Genomic DNA, 22,972 nt, shown 5'->3' on the forward strand with positions numbered 1-22,972 from the left:
GGTCTGGCAGCATTCAAGGTACAGGTAACTACTGCACCCATCTGAAGTTTCTCAGCAATTGCTACTATCAGAAACTCCCAAGGTGGGGGAGAAAAGGCAGTATATTAGCCATGTGACAAGCCTTTCTGAAAGAGCTGTTAGAAGCAACAGATAAAGTAATGTTTTTTACAGAAGGCTGCTTTCTATAATGGAGTATTCAACTGGTTTGGGACTGGGATTTTTGAAGACTCATCTGCTTACATGCTGTGTATATTCCTGAACTGTGTAATGAGGTGCACTGCAGATACAGCTGCACATCACGCTGCTGAGCCATCTCTCAGTGACAAACTACTACATAGTTTCATCTTAACTAATACTTTTATTTTAGATAAAATTTCAAGGAAACAGCGATATTAAATGGCATCTCATAAATTCTATGGCAAGTGTGCTTAAAAGTTTATCATTTTGTAGTTGGAAACTAGAGTCATAAACTATGGTGATGGCTGCAGATACTCTAATGTGGATTTATGGCTCATTAAAGAAACAGGGTGCTTTCTGAAATGCGTATATGCTGCATTACCTATGAAGAAGTTCTGTGTAGTTTGTAATTTACAAGATAGTGGGAAAAACTGCTGCATTCAAGAACTGCTGGTTACAGTTATGGGGTATCGTCATCGTCACGCAGTCATGGAGTAATACTGTCTGGTTTGGAAAAGGGAAGAAATAAAGCTGAGGAATACAGAATGTGAAGAGGAGATGCATCTGATCCAGAAGTAAATGGAAGGAGTAGGCAAGAAGGCGGGAGAAAGGCTGAACTGTACTGCAATGCTATCTTTTTGTCTCCCTAGAAGACAAGTTAGAAGTATGCATTTGTTTTAGAGAGCTTAATTGAGATTCAAGAGACAAATCTCACAGAATCACTTTAAGGATAGACAAGTTATATTTTGTTTGACAAGAAGGCTGTTACACCTATTCATTCAAAGGAAACTTTAAGAACAGACTACATTTTTTCCCCCCTGTATCTAGATATTAGCATTCTCTGCGAAGATACAAGTTCAAAAAAAGGGAATCCATTCTTAGAATTTTAAAGAGCAAGCTCTATTGCAGAGGTTCATTCAAACAGCTAGACTCTTTTGATTTTACCTTAACAGCTAATCTTTACAGGTTGATTTATCAAGAAAATGTTGTTTTGCTTTTGCTCCTTCTGCCCTCATTTTTTTTTTTTTCTCTACATGTCCCATAATTTTGCCTTGGAGTTCCTCAGAGGACCGTGCCACAGTTAAATGTATCCGATTTGAGACAGAATTGGACATTGCATAGGCTTTCAGCCACATGAATGAACAGATTGTAGGACAGCCCGACTGCACACATCAGCTGCAAACACAGTAGATTCAGGCTGTAGAAGACTACAAATTAAATCCAGAATCTCATTTATGGCACAACAAAATCCTGCTGTATCTCCCCATCAATCCTTTGAAGAGAGAGATTCACTTGATTATACAACATTTTGTCATTCATGCATCTCACAGAGCTGCAAAAAGAACCAAAACAAAAACAAAAAAACACTTTTTAATTTAAATTAAATTAACTTTTAATTATGCAGACAGCTATAAGCAGGACTGATAATATGTTTTCAATAGAACTCAGTTTTTACTAAGTGCAGTGGCAGCCATCACATGAAATGAGAAGAAATTCATTAAGTGACCCATGAGAATAACAAAATGACCTGAAAAAACAGGACTTACGTGCACACACTCAAAACAGATGTGGGGGGTGCCTAGCACGTGAAGAACTGAAGGTATCCAGGTAAGGCAGGGCAAGACCACACAATGCCCTGGACGTGAGCAGGAGAATCAATTAGTTCTATACTTTACCGACAGCAGCGAAGCTTCTTAAATACTGGTGTAATGAGCAAAACTGTCAAAATGCCCTGAAATATATTCCCATTTTGTGATGAGTAGTATGCAGATCTATTGCTACAATTTCTGTAACATCATTTTTAGTTAGAAACAAAAGTCATAAGAAGATGATAAAGCTAGCTCTAGGAAAGCTGTGTATTTCAAGGTTGTGGTTCAAAAGTGGAAGATTTTCCCATACATTGTTTACAAATAATACATCATTCTTAACTGTAAGCGTTTAAAAAATCTCTATTTCCTTTGAGGTACTCATGGAAAAAGTAGTGGTGCATGTGCAATGAATGGCAAGAAGTGTTTCAGTATCATTAAGAATTAAGATACCATATCCTCCACAGCAGAAACCTGCAAGAGCTGTTCTTAGTGTTCAAATGTCTGTGCAGCAGTAGTGCTAAAAAGAATGGTGAAGTGGCCTGCAACAATGAAACGGGGAAAGCAGTTTTATTTTTAATTTAAAGTACTTCTTAGAAAGCCTGGGGATTTGGTTCATTTTACTGTTGGCTATAAGAAGTAAATTTACCCATAAGTCTGGTTCATCATTTGCATAAAAAGAATACCATCTTAGTGCCACACAGAAATCTGCAGATGAAACAGGCTGTCTGCAAACTGCCTTGGTAGTATTCTGGGCCAAACTTTGCCAGTTTCAACTCAGTACAGTTCTCCTTGGAATACAGTATGTTTGTACTTTACACATCCAAAATATATACTAAGCACATCCACAGGAGCAGAGATATAGATTACTTCATTCCTAACAGGGGAATAAAAATTCCATGATAAATAGAATTATAGAGATAGTTAATTGGAGTCAGAAATTCTTAATTTGCAAAATCAATGTTTATCAAAGTAAGACACACAGCTTGAACACCAAATCAAGGGAGAAGGGTGGAAAAAAAAAAAAAGCCAGCGATACCATAAAAAAGGATGGAAAAAAGAAAAACAGCCAGAAATAAAAAAGGGACTAAAGAGGATTTAGCTAGTAATGTTTTTGTGAACTGAATGCTGCCTTTGGATGGAAGATGAAATAATATAAACTCACAAAACAATGAACAAAACAGACAGAGGGAAAGATGAGATTTGCACCCTTATTTTGTTATTTTCTACTGTATTTTCTGTAAGTAGGCAGCTTGCAGATTAGAACTACATGCTATTTGTCAAGGAAACTGCAGCAAAATAAAAGCAAGAACAAATGAACCTCTTATTTACTCCCACACCATCCTCTTAAAAAATACCAGGAACTACTGCTCCGTTAGAAAAAAAAACAAGTCTGAGGGAGGTAAGAAGAGATTTTGCTGAAATACCATTTGAACCAATGAAATTTAGAAAGAAAAAAGACCCTAAAGGTAGGGAATGGATGTAAGTATAGAAAGCAAACACAAAAATGAAGATCCAAAGCTAGATCCTAACATTCCTATAAATGATGATTTTTTATAAGTGCTAATGAAAGGCAACAGTGGAAAGGACAAAGAGAGGCAAAAGTCTAGAGCAGAGGACAGAGTTACAGGGTCTGGTTTGCATCCACTATGAGAGTAACTTCTGAAGTCATGCAAGACAAGAAAACTGAACATTAACATGCTAGACAGACCTTCATTATCTGGAGAGAAAAAATACTTTTTTTTTTTTGCTTTTTTTGGGCTGTCACCAAAATCATTTATTACTTAAAAAAAACAATAACAGTTGTCAGGAAGTTTAAACTTGCAAGTTGATTTCAAGAAGTTATTGGTAAGTGAAATCCACTTAAAATATTTATACGTGGTTGTGCAAGTGGTTTCTGTATCCTGATATACGCATAAGGAAATTCAGACTAAGAACTTTAAAGTAGAGCTCTACCTAGTAGATATGCACAAAGAAATAATTCACAGAGATCTACATTTCTGCAGTCAGTTATCAAGTTCAGCACTTCTGAAAGATTTTCCTTTTGCACTGCAGTCCTTAGGATAGAGCCCAAACACTTTCTTCCCATTCCCTCCCCCAGACAGTGATTTATGAGAACAAGGAAAAAAAAGAAAGCTATGTAATACAGCAAATAATATTAGATACATACTTTTTCACTCCAGTCAAGGAGTGACTTGAAAACTTTGAAACATTAGAGGTTTTTCTCTACTGTATGTCAAACAGAGCCTCAGACACCACTGTTTATTAGGTACACATCCTTTTAAGGAAAGAAGGACTCCTAACCACAATTCCAAGCTCTTTCTATTCACAGTATGGAGCCATGGCAGCATGCAGAAAAGACAAGTAATAGATCTGCACTGATTTTACTGCTTTAAGTACATAAAGCAAATACTTACATGTTGATTGAGAGGAAAAGCCTGAAATGTGAGTGTACGCAATGAAAAAAAAATAGTGCGTATATACTCCATATCAAAAGAAAATCTCTTGAGAAAGTGATCTATGAAACTCTACTTATTATAGTGTTTCTTGGGGGTGACCAACTCAAAAGAAAAAATATTTTGCATCAAATATCAAAATTTTTTTACAGGACTTCAGAACTACTTGATGAAGAACCTGAATAGCCACTGTAAACTACAGGAACGGCTCAAAATGTTGGTCAATGAAGACGAAGATACAGCACGTCATTTTTTTTTTGTGGCAGCTAAACACTCCAAAAGTAAGCAGTTAAAGCAAAAAAAAATACATGTCTGGAAACAAGTGGATTCTCCACCAGCTGACTCTTTGTCAGCAGAGCAAAAAACTCTTCTAAGTGCTACTACTGCAAAGATGCATCTCTGCAGTCTCCCTCCAGCCCTTGCCAGTAAAAGACCAGTAAAAGGTATGTGCAAGTAGGACCATTGCTCTAATATAAAAATAGCAGAATTCCTTGTCCTGAGAAAAGTGTGGGCTTTTTCAAAACATTTCTGAAATCTTACTCCTCTGAACAAAGCAGAGGAGCTGCTGCCATTCCCAACTTTGGCACAGACAGCAAGTAACAGATGATCTAATTGATCTAACTAATCTGTGTGCACAGTTGCACACAATGAAGACACCCACTTCACTCTAATCTTGTCAAGTTTCCTGAATGCAAATAACATTTTACGTCAAAGCTACCTGGGCTTTGTTGTTAGAGAAACACTATCATCGCTGCTTTTTATGAAAACCAAAAAACAGCAGCAACAATACCCAGAAAACTAAAGAACCCTTAAACAGATTGGCAAAAATCTTCAACTATTGGTGATAAACACCTTTTCTCATGGACTCATTTCAGCAGTGATCTAAATGTGTGTTTCTATGGATTCAACTACATGGAAGTAACGTGTTAAGAAACCTGTAACCACAGAGGAAAAGATGAATGCATGTGTACCTCTGTGTATATACAATACCCACAAAGATTATGAAGTCCATTCAGAACAGAGGTAATACTATGAACATATTTTAAGAAGCTCTGTCAGTAGTTTCACAGAATGGCTCATTCACATTTGTAAGTCATGAGAAAAAAGCCATTTGCTGCCCAAGCTGTATGAACAGATTTTGTTTGGTCTACAGCTCATACTTAAGTTGCAAGTAAATAAATCATCCTGGCTACATTAGCTGACAAACTACACTCGTAGTATTGAGAACAAATATTTGATAAAGGCTGAATTAACTCTTGATTTCACAAATGAGCTCTGTGCTTGTGTTTACACATACTAGAGCTGCATATATCAAAAAACTTTGTAGGTTATTAATCAAACTGTGTTGGAATATGTTTACATGAGGGAAAAAGAGTGCAAGCCAATCTTTTTCCTGTTTTGAATTAATTTGAACATAGCAACAAGTTGACACGTATTCAAAATCAGATTGTCAGAAGGATAGCTATCCTGAAAACTGAAAGAAGTGTAAATAAAGATGTTTTCTTGTCTTTAAACACGCAGTTTTGTGCCTCCCAAGGACACTGGTAAATCATTGCAACCTCCCTTTCCTCCTGTAATCTGCCAGGATCTGTTTCCCAAAGCTCCTGTAGGATTGTGATTACTATACTAAACACCACACAGTAGAGCACAGACTGATCTCACTCCCCACACTTTCATTTTAAAGGATGACGCTATAAATATTAACCATTCCATCCTCAGTGGTATTGAAATATGTTTATTTCTTCCTCTCTCACACACACAAAAATAGTTGAAAAACACTCCTTTTGCCAATCTTCTTTAATGTTTCTATCTGAAAAATAAAGAATTAAGAAGGATTTATCTTTGCTGCAAGTCCTCTTAACTGTTTGCCCTGTCATTTATAGCATATCTATTTATGTAACATGTTGCAAAACTGTATGGAACAATCTTTTCCAACGTGCAGCAAGTGAATTAACGACCTGCTGGTTCTTGTTACACCATGTTTAGAACAATTAGAGGTCTTGGTTGAGTGCTCGGCTGAAATAAACCTTCCCTTGCACAAGGAGCACATGCATAAAATGGTTTTGTAGGGAATTGAAGGAATATCTCATTAAAGAACCTTTCAGACAGTCTGACAGAGTACCTCTAGGTGTAGACTTGAGCAGTTCAATATAAACTGTTTGCTGAAAGATTCCACTCTGCTATGAGTAGACTGTGGCTCAATGTGTGCTATTTAAAATGAATTCCTATAAACATGAATATTCAATATTTTTTTGAATGGTTAAACGTTTAGAAATGCTAAAATAGATAAAATGTTAAACAACTGACTTACAACACTGGTATGCATATATATTTTTCAAGTCCTTGATCATTGTTTACGACTGGGAAACTTTAGAACCAAAATTATAAGAGAGTTTCCAGTGATTTACTGTATTACAAGACTTGCAGAAGATAAACCACTAATGGCACAGTAAGTTTTTAGAACAGCCTTTTGAAGTTGACCAGGTATAACAAACCTGACTCTACATGTACTCGGTTCTGCTACCATCACATATGAATGCCTGTGTTCGTATGATTAATCCTATAAGATCTTCATTTATTCATGTCTTCCTTGGTGTTTGCAGGATTAGACAATAAGTATGCTGTTTTTCCCCTCTCCCATCCTGTCAGCAAACAGTGGATCAGAGTTCAGAACATGCCTGATTTTGTTCTCTTAATCTCTAGTAATCTTCTCAGTGGCACAGTATCTGTTGCAGAATATCAGGAGGCCACACCGAAGAGGAACATTCAGAGGAATCATTAAGTTACATCTAAATTTATCAAAGTAGGTTCCATATGTGCCAAATGTTAAAACAGTATCTACTCACATACTGGAGCAGCACTGAGTATTAAATCAGCACTAACCTAGAAATCACACACAGACCTTATTGACAAATGGTACACGTTCTATCCCTATGTATTGCTGTGGTGCTGCACCTTAGCTCCTGACACAAACAAAATTCAAGCTAATTCATGAAAGCACACTACTAACATAGGGCTGTATGCAAAGAATAGTTTGTCCCAACTGCTATATAGTTTTATACTTTGAAAATTTAACAACTGAATTCAACCACAGAACCCTTCTGCAGTGATTCTGAGGGATGAAGATAAAACCATCATCTCCCAAAGGTGCTCGTTTCATCATGTAGTGAAGGAAAAGTAAATATGTTTTGGCAAAATGTAATTTGAAGATAGGACAGACACTATACAACTTAAGGGGTACAACCAGACATTAAAAAAAAAAAAAAAAAAGTTAGAGAAGGAGAGAAAATATGTGAGGATTGAGACCTTGTTCTTGTTAGTTACTTGTTAGTTGTTCCTCGTTAGTTATGGAAAAAACTATTCAGACCCCATCTTCTTCTATGGAGCTAAACATCTGCTCCATAGAGGTAGTCTGCTGTCATTATATTTCCATACAGAAGTACCTCACCTTTCGTGGAATGGGCTCTGCTCATTCGGTGTGAGCTGTCCATTTCATGTGAGCTGTCCAATCAACATGGCAGGTTTTGTTACAAGAAATATTCCAATGAATGCTAATAATGGTTTCCAGTATCTCTGCTTGTTCTTTCAGCGTTAAGTAGGCAATTACATCATATGCTGCTTGATCAGGCAGGGAATACCAATGTTCAATTTTGTAAAACCACGATCTCATTTTTGGGAATGTTCTTTAAAAATTGAAATGGGACATTTGTTGACAGAGCTTAGCAGGCATTTCAAGGAAATGTTGTGTAGTAAAACTACACAGCTTTTAAAATATTTATCTCTTTTTAATCCTTCTGGTATATAATCCTCTTTCCAGTAGGCAGGAATAGGAATACCCTTGATTATTTGTAAGTCCTTGCTTTTCAAAAATCAAGATTTGCAAACGTTTATGCTCTAAATTTTACTACAAGTACTATTTAAAGTTTAGCCTGGATCAACTTACCTTCCGTAAGCAAAGCGCCTGTCTTTGTGGTGGTCCCCAAACGTATCCCACAGCCTGAGAGAAACACTCACTTCATCCACAACATCTCGTGAGCGTTCAAGAACCTAAACAGAGCACAACTTATGTTCTTTTTCTCCATCAAATGAGTACATTTCTAATTTGCCTTGTAAGGAGATTCAAAACATAGTACATCAAGAGTCCATCATGTGGCTTTCAGTGAATTGTATATTTCATAAAACACAAGCAATATATTAATCTTCTCAAAATAGTTTTAATTAAAACACAAACAAACCAACACACTTTGGAATGACAGACTCAGGGACATGACAGCCCTCCTTGCTTTCCAGACCATGGCTGCAGCAGAAACCATGCATGCAATATATCTGAGTGCACTGTTACATTTTGACAGGGAAAGGCTAGCCAGTAAATATTAGTGCAACCTCAAAGCATGCACTCTCTATTCTGTAAACCTGCAGTCCTTACCTCTTGGCAGACACGGTACTGATCAATGGCCCAGACTGTTGGTACATGAGTTGCCAGCAGCTGATACTGAGTCAAGGTTGTATTGCAAGCTCTTGCACAAATTAGACGAGTCTTCCCCACTGCATTATCTCCAACCACCACACACTTGATAGTTTCAACGTTGGGTCTTTCGTAGTCCATGTCAATGTCCATTTACCAAAAACTGTAACAAGACAGTTAAAATTGTTTTCTGCCACAGTACAAATAATGTTATTTAGAACCAGACCCTTCTACTTCTTCAAAGATGTCTGAGAAAGACTGAAGCCTCAAGGAAATGTCTGTAGCTGTACCAAAGTATCCTTTAAATACTGCACAGTTATGCAAATGCAGGACTATTTTGACCGCAGTCAGTTTATGTTGTTCACATGCTATTTTCACTTCAGTTTCTGTAAACAAAGCCTGTTTGCAGAAGCCAGATCTTGGTGAAACAAGGACAGCTAGCACAAACTTACCTCTTGCTAATACTTTTTATGCTAAGAAGGAGAAAAGACTGGACATCAGTGGGTTCAACCTGAAAGGTTCTAGTATAAACTTGCCTTCTCTAATCTTGCCCATTCGGGATTTGATTTAGGGCTCTCCAAACAATACTGCTAAGACCAAGTCACACAGATGGTTTTAGTTTTATGCACACAATAAAACAGACTTTGTAAGACAGCTCCAGAGACTGTTCTCTACAAACCATGGCTCCTATTACTGCCTGCACATATTACATACTCATAATTTTCCAAGGAAGTTTGTAAAGATCAGGTAGTCTAATGAAACCAAACAGCCCTGCAGAAACTTCCAAATGTGCTCACATATACCAATAAACTTTTTAACATGATGCTGAAAAGTAAAGAGAATGAGATTTTTGAAGATACAATCCTGATTCTGAAAGGTATTACTGATAGTATTTACTTACATATTCTTTGGCAATTTATTGATTAAACACCTGGGTATGAATATAAGGTGGAACAGAAAGATATTTGAAAGACTAAACTTAACCTTGCCCATTTTCTACAGAAGTCTGTCATTCACTAATAAAGGGATGCAGGATCATAGTTTTTCATTTTCCAATGTCTGATCACCTCTCTTCAGCAATCTGGTCTTTGCTGGGGAATGTAGTCAAGGCAGAGGAAAAGTACAAGGCACAAACATGTTCAGAAAGACCTGCCTAACAGCTATTTCAGCAACAAAACCTACAGCAGCTTAACTGACAAAATACAGACCACCATCTGGAGTGATGATGTCCTTTTTTTCCTGAGAAGAAAAAGTACAACAGATAAATTACTGCGTGCCTTTGTTTCAACAGCTTTTTTAATACTTGTATCTCATTTGCTCCTAAATATAGCACATATATTAACTATTAGGGTACTGAAAATATGAGATACAAGCTGTTCCGATGGTCATTCTTCATTGTGTCAGAGGCACTATGTTGATTTAAGAAAAATCACATTTAGTAATTTGGAATCAAACACTAATTTTAATATGTCTCATTACTTTAACTGAAGTAAACAGACAAACAAAAGTCAGCGTTAGGACTAAATGTTATCCAAAGATTGTAAATTTTGAGCACAGACTGCAAAAGAAACTATGTAATGGCCATGACACGGTTATTTTAATCTGTATTTATGTGGCTGTGAGGAATTAGAGATCGCACTGACAGCTGTACAAGAGTGAGTTTATCCCACTGCTGTGTCACTACAATATGTTTTCATAGACACTGAACGCTACAGGAAAAGCCACAGCACTGACCAGCATGTAAGAATACATTTTAGAGAGTTGTCCTACACTAGTCTGCAACACAGACCCATAAACTCTAGAGCAGATCGTGTGGTTTCAAGCATACATGTGCAGTATTTACTTAATGTAAAATGTAATGGCCTTGTGATAGCATGCTGTGTTGCCACAGAGGTTTTAGCTGCTAAGGAATGAAAGCTATTAAGATACCTCCTTTATCCTTTCATTTGAGTTGTGAAAGGTGAATAGCCATGGGCTAAAGGACTACAGAGACTTTCCAATTACTTCTGCCATCCAACCACCTCTGCTCGCTGCATGCAAGCTCTCACGAGGCTGATGCCTGGGATGGACCATGAGTTTTCTATGATCACCATGAATCCAAGTATAAGAAAGCCAGAATGAGAGATAACTTTTTTCCTTTCATCCACCCCTTCCAAGTATACAGCTACAATATAAACAAAAGACCAATAAAAAAATAATGTGGTGTTTTCCACATTACAGAAAAGGACATTATTTGTACACTACTGCCTGAAAGCCAGGGCCCTGAACGAGTAGCAAAAAAAACCCAAGAGATTTCAATATGCAATCTAAAATAGTTTCATTTCACATCTGAGAATAGAGAATAACCCCCAACACATTATGTGGTATTAAATTGCTTCATATTTTATTCATGCATGGACTAGACATCACAGATGGAATGTGTTTACAAGGCTGGAAAACAAAATGAAGGCACATGGCTAGCCAGCGTGTCTGGTTGGTTTTAAACTACCAAGCAGAGTGGTGCCCAAACAATTTTTCCTCTAACCCAATATTCCATTAAAATGCTGTTGTTCCAATTAGCTTTTTGTAAGAATCTGATTTTAAATTTTTTCAAGAATTCTGAAACTGTAGTTCAGCAAAATTACACTACAGTTTGGCACAAAATATGGATTAAGCACTGAGCTGGAAAAGCAAGTTTAAAATAGGAAAACCTTAATAAAGATAACAAGAGAAATCAATGCACTTATTTGAGAATCCTAGAAAAGAAACACACAAAAATGAAATTTAAAAATGAGTTTTTTTTAAAAATTATTATTATTTTTGATATACTTATTCAATAAAAGCAAAGTTATCCTAGAATTCAGACACAGTGTGCCTGTATGCTCTGCTGGAGATCAATGGCAGTCTAATGAAGATATTTTTAGCATGACTCAATAGCACACAGGACAGAGATTAAAATAAACTGGGAATAAAAACAATGCTAAAGCTTTGTGGCTCTGCTAAGAAAAGCTCTTAAAACCACTCCAGTAGATATGGAGTATCTCTATACTGAAAATGCAGATCACTTTAATATTGTTAAGTAGTTTTCAAAAGGAGAACAGAAAACAGAAAACAGGAAAAGACTCTGAGGAAGCTAACAGAAATAAGCCTGGCCAGATATTTAGACAGCTCAAACAAAAACTGACAGTAACAGTGTAAACAGTTTCCAAAATGTGTGCATTAAATGCTTGTAAATGTGGCTAAAACCTTTTGGAGATACAGGGATGGTCATAGACCATTAGGAGTATGTACATAGGACATACATACGAGTATGTACAAGACCTTAAGGATACAGCCACGGTCAGTTTGGTTTGTTGTGTTTTTAAGATATCCTCTAAGTTAGGTTTATGTTAAACCTATTATATAACCATCCTGATAAAAATGCTAAACATGTATTTGCAAAACTTAAATAAATCTAAAGTGAGCTCTTTAGCTGGTAGCATCTGAGAAAACCAACTGGAGCTAAAACAAAACTGGTTAGACAAGAGCAATCCAGCTTACATGCAGCTTAAGAAAAAACAGCATAACATTCCAGGACCAATGAAACACTAGTCAAAACCGACCTACAACCTGCAGTACTTTTGTTTACCAACAAACGAAAACGAGAGAAGGTAAGAGGAAAGTTACTGGAAGTGTGACTGGTCTCAGAGAGGATGCTGGCAAAAAAGACACAGAAAAATTGAAAGATCAGCAAATGAGGAGCACTGAGAAACCTACAGGGGGAACCATCAGATGTTTCCAACACAGAAAGCAGTGTAAGATTTCCCTCCTTAATCTAGTTCTAAAGAAAGATGAGAAGATGGATGGAAATGAAGGACACCCACAAGAATAACATAGGTTCACCAAAACTGCTCAGGATGTTTCTGTTTTTACATTGTCACGTGTGATTATTTGTGTATCATGGGAGACAGAGGCAGCAAAAAATCAGCAGATGTGAGCAGACTCAGAATCTGAGATAAAACCATTTAATAAACCATTAAGTTAACTAACTTCATTAGCAGGAAAGAACTATTCTAAACAAAGCTGATTTATTTCCAAAGAAATGTAATGTTACTGCACTGAACCATGTCTTGCAGATGTTACAGACACTAATTGCTTCCTCTGTTGCTTCACTCAAATTGCTGAGAGGTGCTTAATTTTTTTTTGTTTAATATTTCTCACTGTTGAGCCACTTGTTTTTATCGCTAAAATACAGTTGTGGTTGTTATGGAAAACAGGTCCTTCTGGCCAGTTAGCCTCAGTAAAGAAATGCTGTTTCCTAGGGAAATTTTCCAGAAGATCTATAGATGGAGGCTACCTATAATACAATAGTTGATCAGCTGTTGTACTGGGACACAACAGACACACATCAGCTCCTCTCTCTCTAAGCATAAATTTAAAGTATACTTATACACAAAATCTAACCAGGCCTTAATCGTGAACCTGTCTTGATTTACAAATATAGTTTAATATATTTAAAACTATAACTGCACTTTTCTCTGCTGGAAAGAAAGGGGATGATGATCCAAATCCATTAGCAAGTTCCCTGTATGTCCCCTGCCACATCTATAAAATCCTATGTGGGATCAAGAATCCACCCATATGGATCTCACTACCTATGCAGCTAACTGCCCACTTTGAAATATCTAGATGTTTTACATCATCATTTAACTCACACAAAACACAGACAAGATTGGAAGAACAGCTGCTAATCGTCAGCTGTTTTCAGCAAAACATCACAGATAAATCACCAAAACTATCTGCAGTAATCAGTGATTATAGAGTGACTCCGCAGATGTTTACTTCTTATCTCAGTGCTTAAGCACGTCCAATAAGACTGAGACAGCATCTGAAGACAAGCAAGCATGTTACTTAGCTCTCACATTAAGAGCAAGCCCTTAAGCTGAAGTCTCAAAATGACAGCATGTCAGGACCTTGACTATTCCATAAAGTTTTTTATTCCATGGGAAAAACAAAAATCAGTAATTCCAACCTGGCTGAAGTTAACTAACCAAATGTGCAAAACAGAAAGGCCTTTACATAAATAGGTGGCCAATCAAAACTACATGATCACAATTACTACAGGAATCTAATGGGAAGAGACACTGAAATCCACACCACATAATGTGGATAGTTTGAGTGGGAATTATTCGAAAAGTCAGGCCAGCAGAAAGGTGGTAAATCCATTAACATCAAACAGCTCTGATTTGGGGAAAGCGTAGTGGGCAAAAAGGATGGTTTGTGTCTAGGTTTTAGTAAGGAGGTTAGGGCCTCATCAAGTATATTAGTAAAATCACAACACGGTACGAAGTACAAGAAACCCTGTACCAGCTGTTGAAAGGTTATCACAAAACAAGGTATAAACATTTGGGCTATTACTAAATTGCAGGTGGACCAAAGGAGCAACTGCTAAGGCAAACACAAGAAAACCACTTCAGCATCAGGGAAGCAAATGGTGACAAAGGGTAACAAGATTCGAGCTGAGATCAGATAACTAGGTCACCAGGGGCCATTATTCTCATCCAGGATGATGAAGCATTGCCCTGTTCCGTTATTTGAAGTTCTGTCAACTTACCCTGAAGGTGAACTAGGAAAAGACTGAAAAAGAACAAACTGATGTGGGATTAAGAAATTGAGGGCTGAATGCAGATTAGGGCCCTTTATCAAACCTATTGTGGCTACTTTTGTGATAGCACAACATCTTTTAAGCACTTCCTTGGATAACCTAAAAACAGTGATATTCTTGAGACTCCCAAAATGTGCAGTTCACAAAGGACCTGTCTGTGTGCTACACTCACAGACATTTGGAGACAATACAGAACCAAATGCGAAGCTCAGCATCAGACTTGAACTATGTCAGTCTTCTAAAAGGTTCTGGAAGACCTGAAGTGCAAAGTCAACAAGCTGATTAGTCTGAGCAGATTACGTATTACTTTGACCTGTTACATACATTGAAATATCCTCTGTGAAGAGATCATCTCTCTAGAAATTAATCCATACAGCAGGTGAAGGACATTTAGCCATTGCAGAAGGCAGATATCTGGGATGAAAATATGCTGTGGAACCCTGTGGAACCCTGTAAAGAGGGGATAGGTTGTACATTATTGATTTATGGCTCTCATATAGTTTTGCAAATGTGTTCTGTCAGGATTCAGGATATAGCTAGCTCCAACTGACTGCTCTTACCCTTTACCAGAGATTACAGCAGCAGATGTAGGGGACTAGGCAGTGTGCAACCTCTAGCCTTGCTGTGCATCCTGTGTAATATGGCATAACAGTACAAATTGAAGTCAGCTGCAGCTGATGTGACTAAAAGTGTATGAGAACTGAATAACTGAAGAGCAGACAATACCCATTTGGACCAGGTGGTAACCACCACCAAAAAGCTGTTATCCCATAGAGCAGCCACATACAAAATATTGCTGTGCACTAAATCCCTAGACTATTCCTCCTCGTGCAGCAAAAGATGGTGTTTCAGTAGCAGATTAAGGGTGCACCACCACTAGCATTTTAGTTCAGACAAGAAAACATTCTTGAAGCAAATATCCCAGGCACTGTCACTTATTATGCCTTGATTTACATCAGGAGCAGCCACAGAGTGCACAAACTGAATTCATTTCAGGTTAATCTTAAGTGGAAGTTAAGTTACCCCCACTAACAAGTAAACATTCAGTTCCCACCAGATGAAAGGTAATCTGAAGCAACCCCTGTTGTCCCTGAAACATGTGCTGCATGGACACTGGGTCCTCGGCACCAACATTTTCATCTGCAGATACCATGCTGACACACCACTTGACCCATTAATACACATGAAGCATCAGATGCCTTATCTCCTTATTCAGTGTTTGGATCAGTATTTGAGGCAAAGCTGCAGCTGAATACTCAGTGGCTGCAATGCTCAAGAGTACCTGGGATAAAATATAAAACTTGGGATGAAAGGGAGAAGCGCCACCGAACAAGCCTGATTCAGCATTACTGGGTTTTGTGATAATAAACACCATGAAATCCCTAATTTTATGTAGTTAAGAGCATTAAACTACAGATACCGTATTAAGGTTATTACTGATTTTAGCCACTATAAGGACAGGTGCTGACACTGTATGCTCCCTTTGGTATGTTACTCTGAGCAGTACTCCCAACTGGGAAAAATGAGGAAAAAACAACAAAATAGCCAACCCAAAAGAAAGACATTCTCCCAACTTCTGTACATTTCTGTGGGGAAGCATTTATCCTGTTTTGCTAGAACTACAAAGAAAAACATTCTAAAGATGTTGGTGACTTTCTAGCACAGGAGGCTGTCCCAGAAATCACTTCCTGTGATTTTTTCCTTCCAAAAGACAGAATCAGGTTCTCGTTCCTCAAACTTTAGGTGACTCTTCTCATACATTTTGTTAATCAGTGACGTTTTGGAAAGATTTTTTTTTTGTGATTTTATTCACTCTCACATATGATTGCTACAAGGAACCTGTAACAGGTGCATTACATCTCTAGATGACTCTCCCTCTCTCTCTCCCTGTGTATACACACACACACCTAAACACTGACTAGAAAAGTAAATTTTGTCAGATAGAAGACTTTAGATAAATGCTACTTTCAGATCCTGGATCAAGTTCTGAATTTATATCTCAAATGCAAATCCCATGATGCTCACTGAACTGTGATAGGAAGAAGTATATATGAAGTTGAATTGTAACATGTAGTTGCCATATAGAATTTCTTTTCTTTTTTTTTTTTTTTAAAGAAGACAGAAATTGCTATATTGTATCTTTTATGTCAGAGAAGATGAGAAAGAAAAAAAATAGAAAGGTATTAGATGGAAACCAAAGGGAGCCTGCAGTTTAATTTCACAAGCCTACCCCCAGTAAGAAAGGGTGCAACTCTCACCACAGGTACCCCAGGCTGCACCAATTCCAGCCTCCACACTGTACCACCATCCACTCCCAGCACAAGGTTTTGAGCTTTTTTAGGTAAACTCAAAGAATGATCCAAGGGTGCTTTCACACTGATGTGACTAGCTTCTCAGTCTCAGTGATGCCTTGCTGTGAGTGCTGCAACTGCTGTACGCAACAACGATTGTTCAGCATTACTTTTCCTTCTCTAAAGTGCTCTGCTTGGGAGCAAGTCCAAGGCATATACTCTCTACAGCATTTGTGTACTCTTCTGGCAGAACAGGCGGGAGCAAGGAAAGGACATGTCAAACACCTGTTGCTCCTTTCCTTTCCGAATTCAAGGCTTCTCTGTCCTTTCAGGTCCATCAGCACAGAGCAACATCTGGATGCAGGACTTAAGGATTTCTCCAGTGAACAAAATCTATTAGCAAAGAGTCAAACATTGGGATTTACTGGTCAAACGATGAGCTCTTCCTCTCAGTATAATACTCTACAGTATTTGTGAAGCTCGGTAGTTTTAAAAGGGCAGGAGATTTAGAAAGCTGTCCAGAGTTAAAACTGATGTTTATTTCTTCTTGGATAAAAATACCTCTACACATCTGAGCATGTCCCAGATCTTATGCTCTGTAAGTACAATGTATCTAAGATAAAGAATCCTGTATAAAATATTCAGCTCATCAAGTTATTTTTTTCTGTGAATGGATACATCACAGACCTGATACATAACATCAGGCATACAAATCCAAAGTGCATAAAAGAGAAACATAACTTACTGAGAGAGGGCCTTGGTAAATAGTTTAAGAGAAATTAAGGTGCTCTGTTTCCATACACTGTGATCCTGAAGTACAGTCTGTATACAGATAGATCCCATTCAGTTGTTACTTACACTAACAGTCAAACAGCAACTCTATGTCTGTAGGTTGTAACAGCAGTGTTTTCCTCCCCACGCACATAATTTTTGCCTGGAAATAGTGCTGGCTTAAGAACTCCCATTGAACACACTGAACAAAGTAATTTCCACCCCAGCTTCTCTTACAGCTCAAGCTGAACATTTGGCTTTGTGTCAGCTGTGTGTCCTGAAATAGTACACAAACTGAGGATGAACAAAGTCATTGAGAATATTCTGGCATCACTTCCTTGCTCACACTGTGACCATATGTAGAGCTTCAAGGGCTTTTTAAAATTGTTATCACCATTGTTAAACAAGTATATCGTTAGTAGCCTGCATAGTGCTTTGACCAGCAGAAGGCAATCCCGAGCTCTCTCACTAGTCCAGCTCAGTCTGTCAGCGACCAGCTTCCTTTCACCCCAGGCACCGGATGCCACAATATCCACTGAAGGTTGACTTAACAAAGCAATGTCTACTCCCGTTTCCCTTTGCAGCCCCTTTCCGTAGTCCTCAGACAGGTCCAAGCCGACAGACACTTGATAATCTGTGTGCTGCGAGCCCCACACATCAGTCTCCTGCTGTCGTCACAGCAACCCACAACAGATTCCACAGACAAAGCAGGAGAAAAGAAGGGGGAAATAAAGAGAAAGAAATCTTTCCAAACCTTCAGGTTTTTAGTAAATGACACTCAGAAGTGCCAAGCACCAGGAGGTTTCTGCTTCTCATACGCATCATCTATTTTTGTCTTGCACCTCGTGGCCTCGCTGTTAGAGGAAGCGAGAGAGATCGGCTTCATCAAGGACTCGGCTCTCTCTCACCTCGGGGGAGGGGAGAGCGCACCTGCGGGGACAGGGACCGCGCGGAGCTCTGCTAGCCGGGGCACCGGCCCGACCCGGCCCCGCTGCCGCAGCCCGATCGCGCCCGGGCGACGGGGGACCTACCCGGGATAGCGAGATGCCCGGCAGCCAGCAGCCGGGGCGCACGCAGCGGGACCGGCCCCCCGGCGGGACATGGGACGGGGAAGCAGCAGGCGCTGCGCCTCTTCCCGCCGCTCCTTAGAGCGGGGGTGCGAGGCCGGGCGCCGGCCCGACTCGGCACGGAGGCAGCATGCCGCCGGTGGTGCTGTGCCCGCCCGGCCCGGGGCGCTGACACGGACGCTCGGGCGGCGGTGGCGGCTGCGGCGGGGCCGGTGAGAGCCGCGCGCTGTGACGTCTGCGGCCCCGCGGTCTATTTATAGCGCGGCGATTGGATTTCATTCATGAAACCGGGGCCGCGCGTAAAGGGGCGGCGGCAGTGTCGTGAGCCGCTTCTGCGCCAGAACCCGGCGTGCCAGCAGCCAGCAGCCAGCAGCCAGCTGTGCGCCGCTCCCTGCCTCTGCCTGCCCTGCCGCTGCGGAGCTCCGCACGCACCTACAGCCCAGCGAAAGGAAGGGATGCGCGCACACATACGCACACGCACTCCGCGAATACCGCACACCGCGGTGCAACGGTCTTGAAGGCCCCACTGGATGGTCCCCTAAATAAGGTGCACATGCTTTGTGCAGGCATGTGACTTCTGTCCTTTTTCATTAGTATTTGAAACAGGTGCAAAATTAAAACCATAAAACCCCCTTCTCCGAGTTGACACTTCTGCCCTGGGAGTTTTTTATCTGGTAGCAATGGCCCAAGCCCTGTACCTGGTAAAAGAGCTCAATTCCAGAGCAGGCTGCCTGCTACAAACACTGCTCACAGACTCTTTACCGCTTGATGTCAATAAAATGCAATTAACTCTTCAGCACAGGAAAGGGAACAGGCACAATGGCTGTGGCTGAGGGACTCTTCTGACGCAGCTGTGACTCAAAAAGAAATCGTTCACTTACAGCAGGCCACACAGCTCACAGTCTGCCAGCAATAACACAGTCATCTTTTGGAAAACATGTTATAATGTTATTCAAAGAGCACCTCCTCCAAACTACAGTGACCGGTACCAACAACACACTAACGGTATCCAACTGCACTCTGCTTACAGTCAACCATTTTAAAAATGCCCAGAAGCCAAACTCACATTAGCCAGGTCAGACCACAACACTTTTCAGTTGAGCACAGCTACGTCAAGAAAAATTACAGTTTGCACTTCACCAGAGGCAATTAAGCACAGGAGAACAATTCCTGTCATTGCAAATATTAAGCATGACTTTTTCTTTTTCTTTCTTTTTTTTTTTTTTTTTTGAAAGTTTCTTGGTCTGCATACAGAAAGGACATTGAAGAAGGGCAACAAGACTTGTGAAAGGCTTGGAGAATATGCCCTATGAGGAGTGACTGAAGGAACTGGGGCTGCTCAGTCTGAGAAGAGGAGGAGGCTGGGGGGAGACCTTATTGCTCACTTCCAATATCTGAAAGGTGCTTACAGCGAGAGTGGGGTTGGTCTCTTCTCACTGGTGACAGGTGACAGGATGAGAGGAAATGGCCTCAAGTTGTGCCAGGGTAAGTTTAGGTTGGATATAAGGAAAAACTTGAAAGGGTTGTTAAGCAGTGGAATAGTCCCCCCAGGGAGGTGGTTGAGTCACCATCCCTGGATGTGTTTAAAAACCATTTGGATGTGGTGCTCAGGGAGATGATTTAGCAAAGGGTTGTTAGAGTTAGGGTAGTATGGTTGGGTTGTGGTTGGACTCGATGATCTTTAACGTCTTTTCCAACCTGAGCGATTCTGTGATTCTATGAGCTACATCTTCTCTACTGATTGTCTTTAAATTGTTTTACTCTATGTAAGAACAAAAACCCCTGTGTGTTCACTCATTTCCAGGACACAGCATTCCAGGAAACAATAAGGCCCAGGTTCATCCCACTTAACTTAGGGGCTGGGCAAAGCAGGGCGACAAAAAGTGGCTAGGTGATACAGAGGGTATTAATCTTGCTCTTTTGGTATGGCAAACCTTAATTCTCTATGGTCACTTTTGTTTTACAGTCCAAACACTTATTGAAGACAAACTACAAAGTTATAACACATGTCCCTATTAAAGACACCTGCTGTACCACTACTGCAGAGAATCTTGTTGTGGTTCTAACAGGTAAGTTAGTGTTACCTGGGAGAAAACTGCTGCAAAGCAACCAGACTTGTTCTGATAATGACTCAAGAAGCATCCAGACTGCAATAAAAATAACATTATCTCCACTTGCAAGCGTCACACAGAGTTGTCCTATAGGCATAAAGGAAGAGGGAAAAAGTATTAGTTTTAGTGCACAACAGTAAAAACAACAGAATCCAGCAATGATGGAGATTAGTTAGGTGGTGAAAAAGGAGTGGGAAGAAGTAGGGCTTTGCATCTGATGGGCTCAAAGAAAGGTTTCCCTTTTTTTTTTTTTTTTTACTGTCATCAAAGGGTATGCAAAGCCTGAAGGTTTCTGCAGCTGTGGAAATAGCTGCAAGCTACTAAGAAGTTTCCACTTTAATGACTATCTAAAGCAACTTTTGTCATTCACTACCTTTCCTTCTCAAGTGTATGACTTCTTATAGAGTCCAGATTGCATCTTCTCCAATGAAGTACAAAATAAAAACCCAGGACATATCTTACAATCTTAACATCACATAATCATCAGTATTTACATTTTTCAAAGCATTTAAATGAACAGTGGAGTACTGACCATAAACTTGAGTGATGTACCTTCAGAAGTGGCTGGAATGCATCTCCAACAGTGTACAGCAACTGGCAGTTTCTAGGCTTTGATACAAGAAAGGATAGTAATAAACTCTAAGTGTTTCCCCTGAGTTAGCATAAGCATTAAAAATGTACGAGTGTTAAAGCTTTACTCAATTAGATGTGTAAGCATTCCAAGTAGCCAGCTTGGATTTTTCTTTTTTGACTATTTTCAGGAGATGGATAATAGCAAGAGGGAGAAGGAAATAAACAAAATTTCTACAAGCAATCCCAAAGGATGTGGCACTGGACCATGGCTAGCATTTAACTAGAGTCTGGACTGCCATGTCCATGCAGCTCTCCAAAACATGATTATGTGCTGCCAAGTATGTTCCATCACTGCATTTCCATTATGTGCTGCTAACACCAGCACCAAAATTTAGAGAATAACTTCATAAAAAAAGAAAGAATAAAAATTGCATTCACACCCGTAGAGAATTCTATACAGAACAATTTTAGCATTACTAAATCACAAAATATATTTGGAAGTGAAAATGTAAGGGTACATTCCTGTATGTTCCAACATCTTATACACTACTCTGGGGCTAAATTGACCTTTTGTTTGTTGAGAATATGTTTCTCTAGTGATTAAAAGCATCATGAGAGAACATTAGCTGTGCATAAACCATAACCAAAGTTAGAAACAACTTTGCTCCTGGCTCTGGTAATTTGGTTTATCTTCAGAGGCTCCTCCAACATGTATTGTTAGGACAACTCCTTAGAGAACTTTCTACCAATTCAGAACTGCTCGTCAAGGTCTTCATCCAGAACAACTGAAATTACTTCTGCCATTTTTGGCAGTAACATCCAAGTACAATGACAGTTTCCTAAAACAAATTACATAAGCTTACAAACAGTCAGCATAAACAGCTACAGGACTTGATTCTGCTCCCAGGTAACCACACAAGAGAGAATGGCCTTGTGTTGTACCAGGGGAGGTTCAAGATAGATATTGGGAAAAATTTCTTCTCTGAAAGAGTGGTCAGGCACTGGCACAGGCTGCTCAGAGAGGTGGTGAAGTCATTGTCTCTGGAAATATTTAAGGAAAGGGTAGATGTATGTGGCACTTTGAGACATGGCTTAGTGGGCAGCACTGCTGGTAGGTGGACAGTTGGACTGGATGATCTTAGAAGTCTTTTCCAACATGAATGATTCTGTGATTCTAAAGCAGATCTGATATCATACAGGCAGCCCGAGGCAGTGCAAGAATCAAAGTCAGTAGCACAGGATAAACTGGAGTTCTCCCTCCTTTACCCCTGAATGCAGGGGATCTTAGTATTAGAAAAGCTCTTAAGAGCACGTTGAGATTAAAAAGCTGTTAGCCAAAATAAATATTAATTTTACAATGAATTCAGAAAAACAAAGTAGGTTCAATTATCTTGTATGGATATGGACTGTACATTGCATCTTGTAGCACCACAGGGACAGAAGGTACAATCTTTGAAACCTGCCTTCAATAATAAAAAAGAACATGAATGAACGACGTACAACCAAAATAAGGAGACATGGTGCATCAATTACAATGGGAGGATGGCAGATTCTGTATGTAGGATTCGTAGTCTCAGCCAGCTGGCAGCATGTGAATTAAAATACCAGAATTACCCAGCTCCCATCACTGAAGTCTACTCTTCCCCTACAACTAGGCTTAGAGGTTTTAATTATGTGGCTATATCAAAATCACTTGTAACTACTTTTGTTATGGATTGGCATATGCTCCATTAGATTTTACCCATAAAAATTCATAAAGAGAAAAAATACACTGGAAAAACTACATAAATGTGTATTAAAATAAAATTAAAATTGAACTAAATTCAAGTCATTTCCTGTCTTTTTTTTTTTT

The 22,972-nt window shown here is 39.4% G+C and overlaps 1 protein-coding gene across 10 annotated transcripts in view; it reads right to left on the minus strand.

Annotated features, from left to right (window-relative positions):
• RHOBTB1 (Rho related BTB domain containing 1) overlaps window positions 1–22,972 on the minus strand; it is a 53,971-nt gene that overhangs the window by 18,616 nt on the left and 12,383 nt on the right. For 3 of the 10 annotated variants that reach the window (XR_006177434.1, XM_042863312.1, XM_042863313.1), the window contains 4 exons: window positions 21,080–21,156; window positions 20,521–20,634; window positions 8,646–8,847; window positions 8,163–8,266 (listed from right to left, as the gene is read on the minus strand). Coding sequence is in view for 9 of the 10 variants with exons in the window: in XM_042863312.1 (XP_042719246.1) it covers window positions 8,163–8,266; window positions 8,646–8,837 (296 nt within the window). In the remaining variant the exon portion in view is untranslated. Of the gene's footprint in view, window positions 1–8,162; window positions 8,267–8,645; window positions 8,848–18,123; window positions 18,143–18,400; window positions 18,465–20,520; window positions 20,635–21,079; window positions 21,157–22,972 lie in introns of those variants that run through there. The other 7 variants (XM_042863316.1, XM_042863315.1, XM_042863318.1 and 4 more) reach the window with 5 other exon arrangements.

Source organism: Lagopus leucura, unplaced genomic scaffold, assembly GCF_019238085.1.
Source record: "Lagopus leucura isolate 7727_CA_CO unplaced genomic scaffold, USGS_WTPT01 Super-Scaffold_739, whole genome shotgun sequence".
NCBI lineage: Eukaryota > Metazoa > Chordata > Aves > Galliformes > Phasianidae > Lagopus > Lagopus leucura.